Genomic DNA, 22,718 nt, shown 5'->3' with positions numbered 1-22,718 from the left:
GAGAAATTGGAGAGTATAGAAAAGAAAGAAAATTAAATAATTACCAGGATCTACAGAAAGATGAAAGGAATAGAATTATTTTTTTGTTTAGGAAAAATAATTGAATAAAAGCTGAAAAATTCATTTTTCCATTTAACTAAACACTCTAATATCTAATAGTCTTGAAATAAACTTTTTTTAATCAGCTAATAAATGACTGAAAGCCAAAGAAAACCAGCTGATATCACTAATTATGTTTGAGATTTTGGTTATTTTTCTTTTTAATATGTGAAGAGAGGTGATCTCTCTTTTCAGAGCATTCATCACTCCACTTAACACAAACGATATTTTTGGCACTAGATCCCATGGATGTGGAAACTTGGATAATCTTGGAAGCAGGTCTGTCCATTGGGTGTGAGATTTACAAAAAAAGATACAAAGAGACTGAGGCTAGAAAAGGAGGTAGCAAGGGCCTTTATGAGGTGAGGAGGGGACTGAGTATGGAAAACACTGTAAGAAGACTGCAGAGGCCAGAGTCAGGGGAGTGATAACAATGTGTGTACGCTGAGTCTCTCAGAGAACTCGGGGCTGAGCTGGTCTCTGTCACGCTCTTGTGAGGTGGGTGGCTTTATGGCAGATTGACTTTCCATAGTGAGTGATCATAAACTGAAAGGAAAATGAAGCTCGTTAATGACCTCGGCGTCTAAGTAGACTAGGAATTTAAAAAGTACAAGTATTGCTTATGGAAAAAATATTACCTATTACTAAAATAAGTCCAGAGGTCTACATTCGCATCTTGATAGTGTCAAAGAATATGTCAGATTGTGGCAGTTGACTAATATTGATGTATCACCTTTTTGTGGAATCTAATGTCATCACAGTATAAATACAAAAGAATTTTGATGATTTTTAAATTAATGATGTCAACCATGCTCCATCAAATCTCCCTCTCTCCTCTACTAATGATACATTGGCCAGATTCCATAACTTGCTGCTTGTTTTTGACCATTAACATTTACTCCAAACCAGTTTAAAATCTCAGGCTTATTTCTGATTCAAAGCATTCTCCTCCCCAATCCAGGTCAGACTCAGGATTTAAGGGACTTGTCATGGAGAGTGTGGCATAGTCAGCTTTGTACACACCACATTAGTTCCTATTCCCCTCTCTCTTCTGGGCTCCAGTGTTGGGGACAAAGAGGAGGTATGAGAGAAAAAAATCAACTGTCTCTTTGCTTAATTGGGAAAGGTCATGGCACTCTCCCTGAAAGTTGCCATTGCTTCTTTGGCTCACTGTGGTTTGCCACTGATGCCCTCTATGGCACCCTTCAGATGCTGACTCTTTGGTGGGCACGGTGGGTGGAGTCTTCAGAAGGCCCTCTGGAGCATCTCCACTGATACCTGCTGTGGGAGATCTAGCCCCAACCTTACACCCTCCTCCCCCATACAATTCCCTCCACCTGTGTTGCACCCCACTGCCTCTTGCTGCTGCAGAGGCAGCTAAATGCTCTCCATTTTAGTAGGGTGATGACAAGCTCATGCCAAGTTCCCTTCTACAACGTCTGCTCAATCCACGGGTCATATCCTGGCCATGACACATGGTGGGAGTGTGGGCTGCTTCACAGCCTCTGCCATGTCATTTCTCTCCAGTTCTTTTATTCCTGATCTGGTAGGCTCAGCAACAGATCAAGTGTGCCGCCCAAGCAAATAGGAACAGGTAAACAAAATTCCTCTCTCCTTCTTACCAGCACCCCCAACTTTATGAGCCCATCGAATGAAAGGAACAAAGCATCTCACTCAGACACTGCCCTCTCAAGACAGCAGCAGGCTCCTCCCTTTCCCAGTCTCCTTCTGAGGCTGGGTGGGATTGGTAGCAGTAGCACTGGTTCTGCTGCATCTTTGTAGGCTCTGAAGAGAGGTGTCTGATATCCGCTGCTGAAAGCTCACAGAGGCTGTCTTTTGTATGTGATGGTGCCCCTCACCCACTGCTGGCTCTGGTAACTGGGTTTGGGATAACAGGGAAAGTTCCATTCAACCTTCTGTTACAGACATTAAAAAATAATGTTTAGGGGCCGGACCCGTGGCATAGTGGTTAAGTCCAGCACACTCTGCTTCGGTGGCCCAGGATCCCAGGTCGGGGATCCCAGGTGCAGACCTACACCACTCATCAAGCCATGCTGTGGCGGCAACCCACATACAAAAGAGAAATATTGGCACAGATGTTAGCTCAGAGCTAATCTTCCTCACCAAAAATAAAAAATAATGTTTAGAGAGCGCTCTTGATATGATCACGTCTCTGCATTTTCTGACAGACTTTGGTTGAATATGGAGCAAATGTCACCATGCAGAACCACGCAGGGGAAAAGCCGTCCCAGAGCGCTGAGCGCCACGGGCACACCCTGTGCTCCCGGTACCTGGTGGTGGTGGAGACCTGCATGTCACTGGCCTCTCAGGTGGTGAAGCTAACCAAGCAACTAAAGGAGTAAGTGGCCTAATCGTTCCATAAGAACAAAGTCATCCGTGTACTTAGGTTTCAGCCAAGTGCTTTGGTAAGCTCCCCTCACACCATTTGTTTGGGGAATTCCTAGTAGTCTCCTCATCTTCTTTTTTTCCTCCGTCCCAAGTGCTCATAGCCAGCATTCATGCTGAAGATGCCATCTCTGCAGAGGCAAAATGATATTTAAACAAAAAAAAAGAGGCAGGGCAAGTTTCCTAAGCAGAGAATTTAAGCCATGATGGACTTCTCTCTCAGGGCCAGATTACGCAGCAGGGCGTGGAAAGTAGACATGGGCATCACCCTGGACTTCTGTTCTTAGTATTCCAGGAAATCATAAAGAGCACGAGAGAGAGAAAAAGGCTAGAGATAGGCCAGCTTTTAAGTTTTCTTCAAAAGAAAAATGTATATTTGGGAAATTACATACAGGTAACCTGATAACTATCACCAGCAAATTTATTATAGAAATTAAGCAGACAATTCATGAATCTTCAGAATATTAAATAATGTTCACTCAGCATGATGTTGCTTAAAGCACTCTATGTCTAGCGAAAGTCAGTTCTTTTCTTGATGAGATATTAAACTGGGACACACTGCCTACCTGGATGTCAGAGAAGCATTTCTGGGAGGTTGTCATGATATGCTTGAAGAAAGGGGGGCTGGGGGAGAGGCCGTCAGGTAAGTCTCCAGCAGGTTGAAGGATTAAGAAGCTGATGTCTGCCTGAGGGGACCCTGGTCAGCCCTTAGAAAATACACCAATCAAATTACAGTTGCCGTATTGGGGAGGGAATCACTGAAAATGGGAATCAGTATTCAAAGTAATGTTAGCAGATTAGGAGGATAAACCTTAAAAATTAAATTTTAGAAGAAAAATATGAAGTCTTTAAGTTATGAAAAAATATTGGGTTTTTTTCCTGAATACAGCTCATTTGAAAAAAGACCTATGGTGGGTGGGAGGCCTTAACTGATTATGAATGTAATTCACACAACAATATGACAAGACCTTGGACCTCCAACTCTTCTCCAAGCTTGGGGAAACCTCCTTTATCTCTCTACTTCCACTCTCTTGCCTTAGAGGTACAGTCTCTGCACCCCTCCAGCCCTCTTCCTGCCGGTACCTAGAATACTCTCTTTAATGAGTTTACGCTTTTACTAGAAAAAAAAGTTTTTAATTTAAAACTTAAAAATTAAAAGGTTTACCTTCAAGCATCCTCCCCCCAGTTGCACAAAACTCTCCTGGGGCAGGTGAGCTAGGTGAGCTTGAAGGGCTGGACGTAACTGAAGGGAAAATGCACACAAATCCATAACTCAGTAAGTTGTCTTTCTACAGCAAACATACTTGTACACGTCTTTATGTACATATATAGGTATTTCTAAAAATAAATTCCTAGAAAGGGAATTGCTGAAACAGAGGGCATGTGTATTTAAAATATGGGTAGATGTTCCCTAATATCCTTTCAAAAATGTTGCACCAATGTCCACTCCCCCCAGTAGTGTACAGACATATCCATGAAGAGGAACTTTAAAAGGATCCAATAGAAAGTTTTTTCTAAAGGTTCATACTTAGAGAAAAGATCACAAAACATTCTCCTCAGTCTCCATACCATGGAGTCTGAGAGGCTTTCATGAGTTTTAATAGCTGTTTTATTGGTGAACTGTTCAAGGTTAGAGTCTTGGCTGCTCTCTCTGTTGGTGATCCTGGGATAAAATATATGTAGGCTAAGAGACTACAGTTCTTCCATTGTCTCTAAAGCAGAATGCTGTAGACAGTTGCAGTTAGGCCAATGACAAGATAAAATATGAGAGGTTACGTTGTAGACCCTAGTCTTTTACTTACTGTGTGTCTCAGTAAGTTTGGCAAAACTAAAAACGAACAGAAAAATCCACTAGTACAGACGCAGTACACTGTACCCTTCAGACTCCAGGGCACCAGTAACATAGAAAGGTGCAAGAGGAAGGATGGAAAACACTAGTTTTTCCAGTCCAAAATTCTGACTGGGAGACAGTCTTGAGTGCCTTTTCCTACTAGAATACCTTTACTGACTCCTTATAGTTACTATTTAGAAATGGCAACCTTCAGCTCTGTTGAAGGCCTAGTCTACAAGCCTAGGTATCATGGGTTGAATTGTGCCCCCCAAAAAATATGTTGGAGTCCTAACCCCTAGTACCTCAGAATGTGACCTTATTTGGAGATAGGGTTTTTACCCAAGTAATCAAGTAAAAATAAGGTCATTAGGGTTGGCCCAAATCCAGTATGACTGGTGTCCTAATAAAAGGGGAAAAGTTGAACTCAGAGACAGACACACACGCAGAGAACACCATATGAACAGGAAAGAAGAGATCAGGGTGATACATCTACGAGTCGAGAAGCACCAAAGATTGCCAGCAACCCACCAAATGCTAGGAGGGAGGCAGGGAACAGATTCTCCCTCACAGCCCTCAGAAGGAACCAACCGTGCCAACACCTTGATCTCGGATTTCTAACCTCCAGAGCTGTGAGAAAATAAATTTCTGTTGTCTAAGAACCCAATTTGTGGTACTTTGTTACAGGAGCCCTAGCAAACTAATATGCTAGGCATATGCTCATATATTTTCATATATATTATATATTCATATTTCACATGGTCATATATTATAATTAAAGTTGATTAGTCCTTTCTGAGGGCTTCTTTAGAGAGTAGAGTCCTGTTTTCCTCCATTCATATGTGGGATTCCAGTCATCAGTCAACCCAATTGCCCTCAAATAGTTTTCTCGATTGTGTCATAATTCACTTTGACACCTAATAAACCCTTTAAAAGCAGACCATAATCTTTCTTCATCTATTTGAGCCCCTCACTAAGTATTTTTCTTAAAAATTTGACATGCAATACCAACTTGCAAAGTGCAAAAAGTAGAATGCTCTTATGTATTTTTGTTTTTTATTCTTTCTTTAAACCAGAGTCAGCAAACTATAGACTGTGGGCCATATCCAGCCCACCATCTATTTTTGTAAATAATTTTATTGGAACACAGCCACACACAATCATTTACATATTGTGTAGGGCTGATTTCATGCTACAAAAGCAGACTTGAGTAGTTGTGACAGAGACTGTATGGCTCACAAGCCTAAAATATTGACTGTCTGACCCTTTATGAAAAAGTTTGCAGGCTCCTGTTATAGACAATTAAATTTTCAGTAGGTGAGTCTGGCAGAATAAAATGAAACCACAGAATTCTCTGTCTTAAGGATGAAATGTTAAGACTAAGACTGACCACTTCTGAGAAAAACAGAGTGCTTGGGGCTGATGGAAGGGTATTGTCCGAATCTGATCTCACAGGATTAGACTTAGGCAGCCGAAAGTTGTTGAGTATATGCAGTGACACTTGGCAAGGAGAACACTGGGCTTCTTCAAGCCAATATCGAAAATTCAGCAGTCAATTTAAGAATACTTGCAAGTCATTCATTTAGTTCCGTGTCCTGGTTCATGAGAGCTGCTACCATTTTTTATGCTAATTGTGTTAGTTTTCTACTCCTAGAACAAATTACCACACACTTAGTGGCTTAAAACAATACAAACTTATTTTACAGTTCTGTAGGTCAGAAAGCCAGAATGGATCTCTCCAAACTAAAATTAGGCTCCATAGGCTGCGTTCCTTTCTGGAGGCTGTAGAATGAGAGTCGCCTTCATGCTCATTCGAGTTGTTTGCAGAATCAGTTCCTTGCAGTTGTAGGACTGAGGTCCTCGTTTCCTTGCTGGCTGACAGCTGAAGGTCATTGCCAGCTCCTAAAGGCTGCTGCATTCCTCGGCTCACAGCCCCTTCTCCCATCTTCAAAGCCAACAACAGCAGATAGAGTCTTTCTCACACTTTGAGTCTCTCTGACCTCCTCTTCTGCCTCCTCTTCACTGTTAGAGACTCATGTGATTAGATTGGACCCACCCAGTAATCCAGGATAACCTCCCTATTTTCACATCAACTGATAAGCAATCTTAATTCCATCTGAACCTTAATTCCCTTTTGCCATGTGAGGTAACACAGTCACACCTTCAGGGATTAGGATGTGATGGCATCTTTGAGGAGCACCACACTAATAGCACAGAGTTCAGTAAATGCTGCTTATTCCTGTAAAGTCAGAATCAGTTTAATTTACTTTTTTCAAGTTTTATAATAATTAATGTGTATTTTCTAAACAGATTTCACTTTCTGTAACCTGTGGCTTTTAACTTATTTTCCTAACTTTAAAGCATATTCTGATACACATCCTTTTAGGTCCAGAGTAAATTGAGTGTTGCCATATATTGTTTTCCCTGTATACAAGAAAATACCAGCACGTAGTGGTTAAGTGCACGTGCTCCGCTGCTGGCGGCCCGGGTTCAGATCCCGGGCGCACACCGATGCACTGCATGTCAGGCCATGCTGTAGTGGCGTCCCATATAAAGTGGAGGAAGATGGGCACGGATGTTAGCCCAGGGCCAGTCTTCCTTAGCAAAAAAAGAGGAGGATTGGCATGGATGTTAGCTCAGGGCTGATCTTCCTCACAAAAAAAAAAAAAAGAAAGAAAATACCAAGTTATTTAATTGTTTTTACCCAACGTGGAAATAGTTTACCTGTTTTGTGTTACTTACTTTGTTTTTTTCTGATTGCTAAAGTAATACAATTATTTTAAGAATTCAAACAATTTAGAAAGAGTAAGTAACATTTTGCAGTAAATCCTTCCAGATTTTTTTCTGTTGAGGTATATGTGTATCTCTCTCTCTCTCTCTCTGTCTCTCTCTCTGTCTCTCTCTCTCTATATACACACACACACACACACACACACACACACACACACACATATACATATTAGGGAAACTTCTATCTCATAGATATTCAAATGTATTATCATTTTTAATAACTGCCTTCATAGAAATAATTATAAATTATTTACTCAGTCGTATTGATGAGCATTTAGGTTACTTACAGTTTTTCACTAATGTGAATATTAAACATCCTTTTGGGTACTTTTGATTATATCCTTAGGAAAATTTCTGAACTGTAAGGATGAAGATTATGCACATTGGTAAAGCTTTTGGATTTATTGCAACTTACTGTAAATTATCATGAAAAAAGGTATACCTACTAATTTATAGGAGGAGCCGTGTATCAGAGAGCTCATGTGTTTTGGTCTGGTTTTCTCAGACAGACAGTGGAACGTGTCACACTGCAGAACCAGCTCCAACAACTTCTAGAAGCCCAGAAATCAGAGGGCAAGTCACTCCTTTCTTCACCCAGGTAATACCAGGAACATCAGTGGTTGGAGTTCTTAAGTATCTTTCATCTCTGAGCCTTCTTTTGGACTTCCTTTTAATATCTTTTAAGAAGATGACAACAGAAAACATTTTAGTCCTGTAAGGAGGAATGAAAATGATAGAAATAAGATGTCATAGGAAAAAGGCACTGGACCTAGGGTCAGAAGACCTGGATTTATCTCTGGCTCTGTCATTTCTTCATTGCATGACTATAAACAAGTCACTTACTCTTTCAGAGTCTTTCATTTCTTCGTCTATGAAATGAGAATAAGGATATGTAGGTTCATAAGGTTGTTGAAGATGGGATTAATTGAGAAAATTTGTGCAAAATTGATATTTAAACAGTAAAAGAGTAGACAAATTTAGTAGTCATAGCAAAAGGTATGAGGCATACTGTACTTTGGTTACCACTACGGAGTATTTGCAGACTGCTTTGAGTAGACATTAAGTGATTATTCTTATTCCAATCTTATTGATTTATAAGTTATTAGTGGCAGTAAAGGCCATGCAGTGACTTATGGCCAAGTCATTTTAACCTAGTAGGAAATCATCTCATATGTCCTGCATCCTCCTTTCAGTTCACCATCCTCCCCAGCTTCCAGAAAGTCCCAGTGGAAATCCCCAGATGCAGATGACGAGTCTATAGCCAAAAGCAAACCAGGAGTCCAAGAAGGGATTCAGGTTCTTGGAAGCCTGTCAGCATCCAGCCGGGCTAGGGCCAAAGCAAAAGATGAAGATTCTGATAAAATCTTACGCCAGTTACTGGGAAAAGATATCTCAGAGAATGTCTGCACCCAGGAAAAGCTGTCCTTGGAATTCCAAGATGCTCAGGCTTCCTCTAGAAATTCAAAAAAGATCCCTCTGGAGAAGAGGGAACTGAAGTTAGCCAGACTGAGGCAGCTGATGCAGCGGTCACTGAGTGAATCCGACACAGACTCCAATAATTCTGAGGACCCCAAGAGCACACCTGTGAGGAAGGCTGACAGGCCCAGACCGCAGCCCATTGTGGAAAGTGTGGAGAGTATGGACAGCGCAGAAAGCTTACACTTGATGATAAAGAAACACACCTTGGCATCAGGACGCAGGTTTCCTTTTAGTATCAAGGCCTCCAAATCTCTGGATGGCCATAGCCCATCTCCCACCTCAGAGAGCAGCGAACCAGACTTGGAATCCCAATGTCCAGGCTCAGGGACTACTCCCCCAAACCAGCCAACTGGAGACTCCACTCAGCCCAGCCCTGACAGCACTGCTGCCCAGAAAGTGGCCACAAGTCCCAAGAGTGCCCTCAAGTCTCCATCTTCCAAGCGCCGGACATCTCAGAACTTGAAACTCAGAGTTACCTTTGAGGAGCCTGTGGTGCAGATGGAGCAAACTAGCCTGGAACTAAATGGAGAAAAGGACAGAGATAAAGGCAGGACCCCCCAGCGGACCCCTGGGAGTGGTGAATCAGGGGATCAACTGAAAAGGCCTTTTGGAACTTTCAGATCCATCATGGAGACACTAAGTGGCAACCAGAACAATAATAATAACTATCAGGCAGCCAACCAGCTGAAGACCTCCACATTGCCCTTAACCTCACTTGGAAGGAAGACGACAGACGCCAAGGGAAATCCGGCGAGCTCTGCTAGCAAAGGAAAGAATAAGGCAGTAAGTGCTCTTTGGAGAATATCCCATTTTTTCCTTTGAATTAATTATGTTGTTCCTAACACTACAGATTGTTGATCTTTGCCACCTTGAGGGAATCCCAAGAAAAATTCCAAAGGGATGCATGGAAAGCCAAATTCATGTGTTTCTAATGAGATATGTCATGTTAGAGTACATACCCTTTGCTCTACCTTTGGAAAATACTCTAAGAGAGAAAGATTCAATAAATCACAGGAGATTATATTCTGGTCCCTAAATTTCCCTGAATAGTTTGAGTATTAGGAGTCCTAGACTGGGAGCATTTCTGCAAGATTAGACCACCGATCGATGTGAAATCAGGCACCCTTCTTTGGCCCTGATTCTGCTTCAGGCAGAGTTTGTTCTCTTCACATGACTGGGTAGTGTGTTCTCAAGCCTGATTAAAGAGCACATAAGTAGAAACTCTATTTCTAAAGACTTACCTACTCAACTTTGGAATGACCTTTGAAATGAATACACCACAGGGACCTCCACATTGGCATTTTATGATTTAGGCCCCTAAGTGTTGATCAGGAAGCTATAGCAGTCTCAAGTGCTTGCGAGTACACAGGGGATGGCAGAGTGTGCTGTGAACTACATTTTATAATTGCATTTATTGGAAAACCATGTGCTATAATCTGTGGTTTAAGTCCAGTGAATAAGAGATGCAAACATCTTTATAGGCAGTGTTTCCTGTGTGTTCTGTTCACGCCATGCCATCAAAAAATGGTATAGCAGCCAAAATGTGAAACTCTCTGAAAAATGGAAGGACCCAGAATATCCATCATGCAATCTAGAGAGTCACAACCTGCATAATTTATTATTTGCTATAAGGTAAAATCCCATTATAGTGAGATCTAAGAACTGTCCAAATTCTTTTTGCGATACCAAAGTCAAGTTTTAGTTTTAATCTCTCTAATTAATTGAACACCAATTTTAATTATACATTGATTTCCACTATGAATTGTCTTTCTTATAAAGCACTGTAGTGTGTATTTGTTTCAGCTAGAAAAGTCACACTTGTGCTCCAAACACCAGTCCCTTTGGGTTAAATGTGTCCAGACTTACATTGCTCAAATAAAATTTTTCCAAGTAACTTAATGGATTCTCTCACTCGAGAAGAGAAGAATTATCTCAATAGTTCTCTGTGCTCCTTAAAGGGTATATAAAGCTTCTGTCCTCTGTCTCCTGCATGCCTCCTGTTTATTGAGACTTGTGCATGTGCTGAGCTTGTTGCATGTTTTCAGATGACGTTTAATTGCACCTCTCTAGGAGATGTACGGCAGCTGCATCAATCTTTCCTCTAACCTGCTGATTGAAGAGCATCTGCGTAACTATGCACGGTACGTGGTGCTAGGGGATGCATTGCACAGCAGTCCCATGCCTTCGCTTTGAATTGCATGACCTTTTAAATTATGGTCCTGGAGCACCTTTAGCAGGGGCTGACACAAAGGAAGAAGAAAATTACAACTCATCCCCCAAATAAAAGCAGGCAGACTTGTAACTGTGCCTTAGAAAGGGAGCAAGTGCCCAACTGGAAGGGCTTTATTCCAGCAGCAGAGGGCAGAGGAATCTACTAGGCTCACAAACATACTGTGTTTCCCAGTTGACTTTGGCTTTCAGTCTTTGTTTTAATGAAGTCAAGTACCAAGTAAGTATAGAAATTAAATTTCCTGTCACGGGTGGAATGAATCAACCTCCGATCAGAATCAGAACTTTGAAACAGAGCTCAGGTTTTATTTCCTTGCTGATTATAGACTCCTTTCTATAAAGGAGCTCCTTATAGGAGCTCCTTTAATCACCGTTCTGTTGCTCTTGGGAGAAGCAAGGCCCTGCTATTCTGAAATTGCTCTAGCTGAGCATTCGGAACCACAATGCCAGTCAATGAGCAAGTATGGGAGTGCCCACCAATAAAACAAGGGTCTTTCTCAAAGAAAATGTTTACAATTCAAAATGCATGGACTGTGTACATAACAGGATCCTCTTCGAGTTCCCCAGTGGTTCAGGCACTTGGTTGGGCAAAGTCCTTCTGCGGCATAGCTTTCTTTCACCCCCCCAGGAATATGCACCACTCCCTGACCAAAGCAGGAAAGGGGAGGAGTAAAAAGAGAGCAGTCAAGGGAGAGTTAATGCAGTCAGTGCCTCTTGACTGGTTGATTTCAGAAGAGTTAAACCCTCAAACCCATTTTAAAAGGAGACTATCACTGGTAATCATTTACATTAAATTAAATTTATATTAATCATTTAAATTAAAAGAAAAACATGACACACCTTTTGGCACTCCCAAAACCCTCCAAGATGGTTGTATAAATGTGTGTATGTGTGTATATGTATATAATTATATACACACACAAATATGAGTGTATGTGTTGTAGGTATGAATTTTAGTTCAGAATACTAAGGTGCAAAATATGCCACTCTCCTTTTTTTCCCCTCTAAATCAAATTTAATCTGCTCCAGGTCTCTATTCAGGCTAGAGGAATAGAAAATCTCAGCCATTTTAGGGGGTGCCCTTAGGGGTCTGATTAATTGAGTAAGTTGAAGGAAGTGCCTTGGAGCTTCGGTATTTACTGGTCACCAGTGTTCTGCTTGGATCAGGCTCACATGTTGCCTAAGTCTGGGCTGCTTCCGGCCACACTGGGGCAGGAAACCTTGGTCAGTGCTGAGAGCCCAATGCCTGGGGTGGGAAAGAAATAGAAAAAAATACCCATTCCCTTGCCAGTCATTGGTATTGGCCCACTTCTGATTTTCCCAACCTATCTTCCCCACCCCCATACCCTTCTCTGTCCCCATCTTAGTTTGGGTGTATCTTCTGGTGCCTGTAAAATTCTGCTTTTTCCTTAAACAGAAGTTACCAGCAATACCCTGAAGCAAGGAAGCACAAAGACTTGGCAAACTCTTTGGGAGGGGGAAGGAGAATACCTCTCATTTCTTCCAGGCTCCTCTAGCACCTGGAAACAAGACAATTAGTATCACAGTAGATTCTTCTGCCAGAAATATTTCATCCTGTCTTTTTACAAGCAAGGGAACAGAGCTGAACAATCTACTATAATAGGATTACAAAAATCAGAGCACAAAATGAGGTTATGGGGCTACTCAGATATCTGACACTAGGTTAACACTTTCATACTCAGTTTAAGGAACAATCCTTCTGAAGGCTCAGTTTTGAACCTATCAGATTCACTGGCTTTATGTATTAAGAGTTTGATTTCAGTGATAAACAGAAACCCAAAAATAAAAATATTCAGTGTATTTAAATAGCATCCTGACCCCTTCCCTTCCCTACCTTATAAATTCACCCATACTTCATCATGGTTTTAGTTTGGCATGTGTTCTGGAGAAAGTGGAAACCCACTCATTTGTTCATGCTAGCGAAGGGAGGTCTCTCTGCTTCACTCATAATCACACAGAGGCAGGGAGAGCCGGCCCAATTCACTCCTCAGATAAAGTAAGGATGGATATCTCTAGTTGAAATAAAGATTCCTCAGAGAAATTAAAACTAGCATGGGAATGTAGGCATAAGAAACACCTAGTTGACCCTAGTACCCACTTCATTTTGCCTATGAGACCCATAGAAAGAGCATCCCATAGAAAGATGTAAGAAAGAAAGGAACTCAAGTGTTCATCTGTCAGTGATGCCTTCAAATCTTGGCCCAAGAATTTGCGTGAAGGCCACATGGCTCCTCTCGGGTAGCAGGGATCATATAACTTTGGAAACCAGTGGCAGTATTAGGTCAGAGTTGGCTCCAAACCTTATGCCGCTGAATGGCCCTATCAGGATAGCCCTGGGAGAAAGAGTGGGGCAGTGGACTCTAGTTCCAGGCATACACTGAAATCACCTTTTAGTTCCTAAGAAATTTTTATTTTTCCTGGTAAAGGAAAAATGGGGGCAATAAATACAACATTTTAAAGAATGTCAGCTTTGTGAGGGGATTCTGTTTGCTATTTATTTTTCTCAATTGGTCACAGCTTGCTAGCAAAGAATCTAAATTTTCTTTTCAATGTCCTTTAAAATTAGATTCAACACTATTACTTTGAACAGCTTTCCCAGTGTGTTTCAACTGCAGAGGATGACTTTGTTTATAACAAGCAGATTTATCTTTACTTTTTCTTATAAAGGACAAGTTAGTTTTGAGTTATTACAACTCCAAGAGAATGTTTGCAATTGTCTTGAAATGACAATAAGACATTCATTTCCCAGAGTTTAAGTCTATCTGAGATCTATAACACATGAAGTGAGCACTGATTCCAGTTACCGATAAGCAAAGGGCATTGACCCCTGGCCACCAGCAGTCACACCCTCTCTGACCACAGTGGCACTGGGGCCTGATGGGTTAGCGTCAGAAAACCCCTAATCCTAGCACCAACATGAGAGTAGATTCCTTAAAAGACGTTAAGCAATAAACACCATCAGTGTGGGTTTTGCTGCCAAAGAATTAGCCACACTGGGAATATACATCTGGAACCAAGAGCTAGTATCAAATATTTTGCATAGATGTCAAGGTTGTTCAATAACCACTTCAAAGAGTGGTATGTTTGGCCGAAGTGATGTCAGAGTATGGCAATGGTCAACTGCTGTGCCCAATAGGAAGTCAGAGTTCTGGGTAACCCCCACCCCCACCCACTACCAACACACAGACACACATATTTCTGTCCGTATTGTCAGGACACCATACTAAACAGAAAAATAAGCAAAGAGGTGGAAGACATTGGGAAGGTAGAGGTGAGGCCCTGGCTGAAACCTGTTCCAAGCAGCGCGTACCCACAGCCCCACTGAACAGCATTTCCAGAATCATGATGGACAAATGCATTCAGCACAAAAAGGAATCCCTGATCCTGCTGAACAAATGCATCCTTGCAAGAATTTCTCTGGATATAATAAAATAACCACATTTAATCTTGTCTTAAATTTTCAACCTTAAAATATTTATTTTTAACCCATATGCTCTTTAAGGATTCTTGAAGGAATAATCATGTAATTACTCAGTCATAGGTATATTACCATAGTTCTAGAGTGAATCTCCCAAAGCAGGCCGAATCTTACCAATGTAACAGTTCAGAAAAGTTTGTTATAGTGCTAATGCTAAAAGGGTATTTATTAACACTGTAGACATTAGAGTTTCTGCTCAAAAACCATAGTTTCAAATTCTAAGCTCTGTTTTTCTGTGTTTTCATTTCTAATATACTAGTTCGGGGGTCCAGAGCCAATCAGGAAGAGTTGATACCAGGTACCTCTGCTCCAGAAATCTCTAGAGTCTATCTGGCCTCCTTCCCCTTCACGCCTCCCCATGTTTCCCCAGGTGTTCTGTGCTCCCTGCACAACTCTCATCCCTCCCACCTCCATCTCTCCCTCCCTAGGGTTCAAATTAGTTTCAGAGAGGAAACCCTTATTTCATACTGAAGCTTTGTCCCTATGACTTGGAGGAGAAAGGAGACCCCAATCTTGAACCATTTCTCTAGATTACGTGAATTAAGTAACAGGTTCTCCTTTGAAACCGGCCACAGTTTTGCGTTGTCATTGGCTGTTGCATAGTAGAATCTTGTAGAGAAAAATGCCCACGTTATGGGGAATAGTTAAAATGATCAGATCTTTCCAGCATCTGGGCACAACTTAGCAAACTCTTTATAAAAGCTGCCATAGTTCCCAAGACTGATGAGACCACGATTCACAAATGGAGTTTCTTTTCATAAGCTCCTCACACCCTCTGGGAAAGGAGAAAGCATATTCTGCCTCAGGAAGACACTGAAACAGAGTTTAGTATCACAGTGTGATGAGCTGAGACATAGAAAAAGCTATTGCAACTAAGATCCTATGTTCTGTCTTAAAGCACTACCCTTGGAAGAGAGGAAATAAACATGTGGAACACCCATGAACTATAGGTAGGAGGGTAAGGAGGGGAGATCTGCCTTGGAAACCAAAATAATCTCACTAGAAATACATTCTTTCAGCATGCTAATCCTGGTTTAACTGTAGTCACAAAACTTAAGAACAAACAACTCCCTTCTCCCACCTCCACCTTCCCTTCCTCACTCCCCCCAGGGTCCAGTTTTGAGTTGTGTAACTCCAAAGGGGATACATGTTCTATTAGTGTCATATTTGCACCACACATCTGCCACCACTAGGGTGTCTTTGTACGTTAAAAGAGCAGGGCCTGTCTATAAAGTCTGTTACAGCTGGAGTTTTAAAGAAACGGCAAGTCTTTTGAGGTTTACAAGTACCAAATAGAGACTTTACCCAGACACCTTCCGGTACCTTCACCAAGCATCCCTGCTCCAACCACAGTCATTTGGGATTTTCCTTCCCAGGCTGAGAACAGTATAGATGTATAACCTTCCTGATCACCACTTCCTTGGATTGCCAGTGCACTCATTTCAGCAATATCTTTAGCTCTAAGCCACACATTTTGCTGTCCTTTTATTCAGGGAGATCATAATCAAGAGAGAATTAAAAGAGGATACAGTTAAAACATGGTAAGCTCCATGAAAGGTATAAGAACTCCCTGAGAGTAGTGACCATCAATAGCACCATCCTACCCTCATTTGTACCCCCAGCGTCTAGCTTGGTGCCTGGCACATGGTAGGGACTTCATAAATATTTGGAGAAAGAGAGAGCTAGAGAGAGGAAAAGGGGGAAGAAGAGGGAAAAAGAAAACAAAAAGGACTGATTCTGTCATCCCACGGAAAGAATGATGGGCTCTGTATAAATCTAAGCCTTTTGCTTACAAGTCCACCTACCTACAGCAAGTTTCAGTTTAGGTATTTTGAGTACAAATTTTCATTCTTTGAACCAGAATCCCATTTCTTAGTAGATGGGATTTATAGATATGCTCTCAGTAAAGCTCTGAAAGAGATCACAAAAGTAGCAAAAGTCTCCCTGTTTTGGTTATCAGTGGAAATGTAGTATATGCCCATGGGCCATTTTAGACTAATCCTCTAAGTTGCTGTCTGGTCAGCGTGGGCTATGGAAATATGGAATCCATGCCTAGATGAGTCAGTGAATTAGATTACTTGAAAAACTGTTATTTAAATTTAAGCCTTCTTTCCAATTTTGGTCACTGAGAATATGATTTCATATCCAAGAATGAAATCAAGGAGCAGCAAATTATCTGAATAATCCATGCCAGAATTACCCAAACACTTTTGTTCTTTTGAATACTGGTAATTCAAAACTAGGTAATTGAAGGGTTCAGGGAGGCTCGAATTATCTTGATATTATTCAGATAAATGCCTCAAATTAACATTTTACTTGGTATAGATTCAGGTCTAATCATGCTGAGTTTTGTCCTGCAGAAAGTGTTCTTTTGAGTGTTTTTGACCACAGTACCCCTTATATTAAAGCAGAAATACTCCATCAATGTCTAAATGATATTATCCTTAGACTACAACCTAAGCCTTCTTTTTAACTTTATTTTTTAAACTTTATTCACTCCCTGAATCAACCACTTGCTTTTAACTTGAGATGTTTTCTCTAATATTCTGTATTTCTAAATAACATGCTCATACAGATTTTCAATTTTAGATATTATCTCTGTTATCTATTGGCATCCTACTATGGAAGATAAAAATGATAGCTAACACTTATAAAGCACTTAAAATACCAAAGAATAATCCAGGAGCTTTATACATATTAACTGTTTTAATCTTCACAATGACATGATATGGTAGATACTATTATTATTCAAATTTTGCATATTGGAATCCAAGGCACAGAGAGATTATATATGTTGCCCAAGTGTACACAGGAATGATGGCAATAAATTGTGGAACCAGGGTTTGAACTCAGCCAGTCTGCTTCCCAAATCCATATTCTCAACAATGAACCAAATTTGTCCGTCTCTATTTTAGCAGCCAACACTGCCCCCGATCCCAACACACACATCTACTTCCTCTTCCCACCATCAATATAGTTGTATCACTCTTTGGGGTTCAGTCGGCATTTGATGTTTATTATTATTATGGCTATCTAAATATTAATCACAGTGGATCCGTGCAGTGTGCTATATTACATTTCCTTTCTCATATAACTTTATGTTTTCCCTGGAGATAATGATTTTGATTTCTTTGTTTACAATTCATTTCTAAACACTCTGCTGGAGACAGAAACCATCTTTCAGTGCTTGCAGCCTCTCAGGTCTCTCTCAGTTTCAGTGTGTTCATGGAGACACCCTCTTTCCTCCTGCCCCAGTCGGGACTGCTTCTATCTGGCAGTGCTACACAACTGTCATCCTGGAGTTTCCCATATACATCATTCTGGGAATTCCTTTTGCTTCCCTCCTGTGTAGAGCCCTATTTCTTGAATATATCTTTTCCTTTTTTTTGGTTTTTTCTTTTGCTTTGGTAAACACATCTTCCTAATGCTAAATTTTTTGAGACTTTGCCTGTCTGAAAATATCTTCAATTTGCCCTCATATGGATTAGGAATGTTTGGCTGGGTATAGAATTCTGGGTAGGAAATTATTTTCCCTCAGAATCTTGAATACATGGTTTCATCTTCTTCTTGCTCCTAATGTGTCTGTTGAGAAGCTCCTTTCTTTCCTGATTGCTAATCCCTTGGAAGCTTTTATGATTTTCTCTTTATCCCCAGTATTTTGATTTCTTGATACTTTGCCATGCTTCCATTTTCATTCCTGGGGTGTAGGCACTCAGAAGGCTTTTTCAGTCTGGAAACCTATATAGTTCAGTTCTGGGAAATGTTTTTGTACCATTTCTTTGAAAATTTTCTTCCCTCCAATTTGTCTGTTTACTCTTTCTGGAAATCCTGTTATTCTAATTTTGGACACACTGGACTGATCCTCAAATTTTCTAACTATTCTTCTGTCTTTATCCATACTTTTGCTTTTTCTAGTTCTTTCTAGGATATTTACCGAATTTCACCTTCCAACCTTTCTACTTTTTATTTCTGCTAAAATATTCTTAATTACTGATAGCACTTTGTTAGTTTTCTCTTTGTTCCTTTTTTATAGCATTATATATGCAAGACATTTAAATTTTACAATCAAATACAAATACAAATGTATATTTTTATCTTTCCTTCCTTTTTACAATAAAGGTGGCATACTAAAGACGTAGTTTTGCTTCTTGCTTTTTTTCATCTAACATGTTGGAGGTCTTTATATATTAGTATAGAGAGAGCATTTTCATTCTTTTACATAGCTACATATTTCATTATATGAATGTACTATTTTTAATCCTTCATTTTTACTGAGATTCTGGTCTTTTTCTTATTGATTTATAACAGCACTTTATATATTACATATTATAAAGATTAACCTTTTGTGATATGAATTGCAAACATTTTCCCCAGTTTTTTTGTTGTTGTTGTAGTTAATTTTTTGTGGTTAAATAATGTTTTGAAGTTCTCATCACCTCCCTATATTATCTCTATTCACTTTGACTTCCATTTCTCTGTTTATTTTGGTCTCTGGCTTTCCTCGTAGTGCTTTCCTCAAATGTCTAGTGATCCCTAACTCATTCATATTTAAGAACAAGAAACTAAAGCTGAATAGAAGCTCTGGCTTTATGGGTAAGGCTTATTGACTGGTAGATGTTGCTTCCCACCGACTGGTGAGTACTAGGCTCTTTTGTTGGGAAACTCACTAATTGGTATTTGTAGTCCTTTCTCTTGGCCAGTTGGTTTCTCAAGATAAGGAAACTCCAGTCTCCTGCTAGGGCTCATAAACCTGATTGCAAGGAACCTGTGAGTCAGAGTAGCCTGAGATGCGTTGAGAATTGTGTTCTATAGGGAGACTTTCATTTAATCACATGGTTTCCACCTCCTTCAGCTAAATTCAGAGTCTCTGGTTTATGCCTTGTAAAATGTAACCTCCAGTCTTCCTTCACCTTGGGAAAGGAACAGTCTCCTGGCTGCATTGTGTCAGGGAGGTAATCTGGGGTAGGAACTGCTACTTCCAAAAAATTTTCAAATAATCTTCCCATTTTCAGCACCTACACAGCACCCACTGTGACCTTCAGAAGTACCTGGTACTTCTAGTTCCTGCGTCTTGCAGTGAAAATCAGTTTGTTGGGTTCTCTGACTGTAGGCTTAGATTTCTGCTTTTTTCTGCTCTCTAGACCAATTCCACATGTCCATCCACCTTCTCGTTTCTGAAGTATCATTGGCATTTGTCTGTTATCATCTCCTCTCCCATTTCCCTTATTCATTTCTTTACTTTCATTTTATTGTTGTTTTGTAAGAAAGGGCTGATGAATGTCTGTATTTAATCCACCGTGTTTCATTGGAAGTCCCTAGAATGTCTTTTTACCAGCCAGATTTTTCTTGCACTTTCTTCCCTTCCTCGCCCATGGACAACTCTCTAAAGTTCTATTCAAAGGCAAAAGTAAGAATAACTTTCAGATGGTGATAATGATCAACTGTTTACTAGAACACTGAGAATAGACTGCATGGTCTTTGTAAGCAAGCATGACTTTGAGGCTATAAAACTAAACTTGGGGTTCTCCATCCAAATATGTTCTCATATTAGAAAGTACCATTACCAGAAACAGTTTGTTTTTCTCCGGTGTAGCAACAAGAAGGAATTTAGTAATATGTAGGTTTGCCCACCCTCAGGAGATAGCTCCTTTCTGGAAGATTTTATACCCAGAATGGGACTAACATCTTATAAAAATGAATTCATCTACCCAGAGGGAAATTCACTTAAAAAGCAAAACTGTTCCAAGTTTTGAGCTTGTACTTCTTTCCATAGGCTAACTAGGTATCAAGTATTGAGGGAAAAACAGCATTATTGTTCCCTAGTATCTTCCTTTTCCCATAGATTTACCTACTTGTGGTCTTCCAACATGCTACTACTCAGAAATCACACACTCAAAGAGAAAGCATCTTCTTTAAACTATTAATACTGAAGATTATTGGAGAATAATAGGTGTTACCAGTGCATCCAAGTAAATAAAATATAAATATCTCTTGTTTTCACTTGAGCAGCAGTACTATACTTCCTATCTTGTTTCACTCTGATAAAATTCACTTGACTGTACAGTTTTGCCTGGATTCCAATCACTGTGATTGGGAAATTATTTCCAGAGCCAAATTAAAAACTGTTCAGTAAGTGTGTGTTATTACATGACTATTGCTTTTATTGTTTAAAGAATGGTTTATATGAAAAGAGAATAATTTGCCTACTGGAATGAAGTGTTTTTCAGTGTGGTTTGTGTGAGGATAATTTCCATTTTTTGTGACCTGTTTAGTGGTGTCATACGTCTTGTAACTTGACCATAGTTTTATCTAATTTTGGCCTTGTGGTTTCTCTTCTGCTTAGGCATAATGACATGAGTAGAAAAATGAAGAAATCCTACAGCATAAAGCACATTGCCGAGCCGGAATCAAAAGAACTCTTCTTATAAATCACTTTTTTATTAACTCTCATTGCTGCCCTTTGGACACCATTGGAAATTTCTGGACTATCCTCTGTGGAAATAGAACCATGAGAACAATGCCTCACCAGCAGAAGAACAGAATATCAGAATGCCTTAAATTTATAATAGTATACTATACAAGACACATTTTGGGGTGATATTTGTAAATATAACTTGTTTTTAAAGAGATACTGTTTAAAAGCATGATTGGGCAAATGTGCGTTTTTTCAGATTGGATTGAGTCAACCTACCCACAGGGCATTCACCAAGCCACTGATGCCATTTTGTATTTCATCAATTGCATGAGTGTTTGCTAATGTTGGTTGAACTTCCCTTTCCCCATAATATGGGCAGTTTGGGTTCAGCTCCTCAATAAGACCAGGTCCGTGGTATTATTTTCTGTCAAGAGTGTTTTTCTGTCATTTCTACTTTTTGTATAAAGGAAATAAAACAATGTTAATAGCCACCTATAAGCTTGGGGTACCTACTTTCTAATAAATCTGTGATGTTCTGATTTCTAAGGGACTTGGAGAGTATTTTGATTACTGATATTTTATTTCAGGAACAAACTGTCCAGTTTAGCTGTTTTCCCAGAGGGGTCCAATAAAACATTCTAGTTTTCATTAAGTACTAAAGGATCAGACAGCTATATAAAGTAAGTCAATTCCTTCTGTCTTCTCAAATCGCAGCGTTGACATGAGGAAATACTCATGACAACTAAGGATTTAGCCCCTTCTTGGGTCACTTTTTTCTACCTCTAACACATTATGAAGCCTGTCTAATCCCTTTAGGAGACAGTTTGGAGCCTGAGTTCATAACAGCCCTACTGTTGATGCAGCTTTTAATCCATGTAAGGAGTAAGTTCCAGATGGTTTTATCCTATCATGTAAAAATATATTTCTGTTGAAACTTCAAGAGTTTTATTTTCAAAGTGTTGGCATGGCCTGTAAGAGGCTTGTCAAATTTGAGTTTGAAAGTAGAATGTATTCTTACTAGTAGGAGGGAGCACTGTATGCTATTACAGTTACTAGCAATGTTACTGCAGTCAAGTGTGGACCATTCTGTATGCTGTGTGGACAAAATAGGCCAAGGTGCTGAATTAGGAGGTAATCTTGCATTTGCAGGTCATCTGACAAGCCTGGACTTGATGAGATGCAATGAGGTATAGAAGAAGGAGCTAATATTAAATGCCTTTTATGTACCAGCCATTCTTGTGTGGAGATATTATTACTCTCATTTTATAGATTAGAAAATTAAAGTCAGAAAGTTTAAGTCATGTGTCCAAGATAACACTACTAGTAAATAGCAGAATCGGCTTTGGTGCAAATTTGCTCATCATCCCGACTACACTATCCTGTCTGTCCTACACTATGGTGTCTCCTTAGTACCGTGCCCACTGGGCTAGTACACAGGAGGCATGAGTTGTGAAATTGGCTCTACTTCTGGAGAACTCTTGGTCCTGGGCAAAGGATGTTACCTCCTTGATAAATCTGGAAAAGGGCAAGACTGGCTACTTACACATCTAGGAGGTAGGTTCCTTCCAACTTTGAGAGCGACATGTCTGTGAATTTCCCAATCTGCTCTGTCCTTATTTGGGTCCTGTGAGTTCCTGTTGTTAGAGCCTGGTGCTGTGTGTGGTTCTGCATTCTCACATTGTCTTTGCCTCAAGTGAGATGCCCTATTCTGGTTTTGGCCCCTTGGCCTCATGTGCCCTCTTTGATTGCTTCCTCACATTTCACTGCTCTGTCCTAGTGCTTGATTTCTAATAGAGACTACATGGCAAGCACATGTGAAACAGGGATTCCTACATTTTCTGCTTGGTGGAGAGGAGGTGATGCTGGAGTCATCCGTGAGCCAACCTTTGGGACTTGGCCCTAGAATGGGGCCTGCAAAGAAAGGCAATCCAAAGAGTGCTCTCTCTGTCCCCCCAGAGGCCCCAGTTTTGTTC

General features: G+C 40.3%; 1 protein-coding gene across 3 annotated transcripts in view; it reads left to right on the top strand.

Annotated features, from left to right (window-relative positions):
* SNCAIP (synuclein alpha interacting protein) overlaps positions 1 to 21,295 on the top strand; it is a 144,211-nt gene extending 122,916 nt beyond the window's left edge. For 2 of the 3 annotated variants that reach the window (XM_014796514.2, XM_087429897.1), the window contains exons 8-12: positions 2,289 to 2,458; positions 7,629 to 7,721; positions 8,317 to 9,385; positions 10,673 to 10,743; positions 20,674 to 21,295. In XM_014796514.2, coding sequence (XP_014652000.1) covers positions 2,289 to 2,458; positions 7,629 to 7,721; positions 8,317 to 9,385; positions 10,673 to 10,743; positions 20,674 to 20,758 — 1,488 coding nt within the window. In that variant the 3' untranslated portion in view covers positions 20,759 to 21,295. The remainder of the gene's footprint in view (positions 1 to 2,288; positions 2,459 to 7,628; positions 7,722 to 8,316; positions 9,386 to 10,672; positions 10,744 to 20,673) is intronic. The other variant, XM_087429899.1, reaches the window with a different exon arrangement.
* The last annotated feature ends 1,423 nt before the right edge of the window (positions 21,296 to 22,718 follow it).

Source organism: Ceratotherium simum, chromosome 4 (genome assembly GCF_057802395.1).
Source record: "Ceratotherium simum simum isolate JZ-2026a chromosome 4, ASM5780239v1, whole genome shotgun sequence".
Lineage (NCBI taxonomy): Eukaryota > Metazoa > Chordata > Mammalia > Perissodactyla > Rhinocerotidae > Ceratotherium > Ceratotherium simum.
Note: the sequence above shows the minus strand (reverse complement) of the source record. Positions and strands in the feature narration are given on the sequence as shown.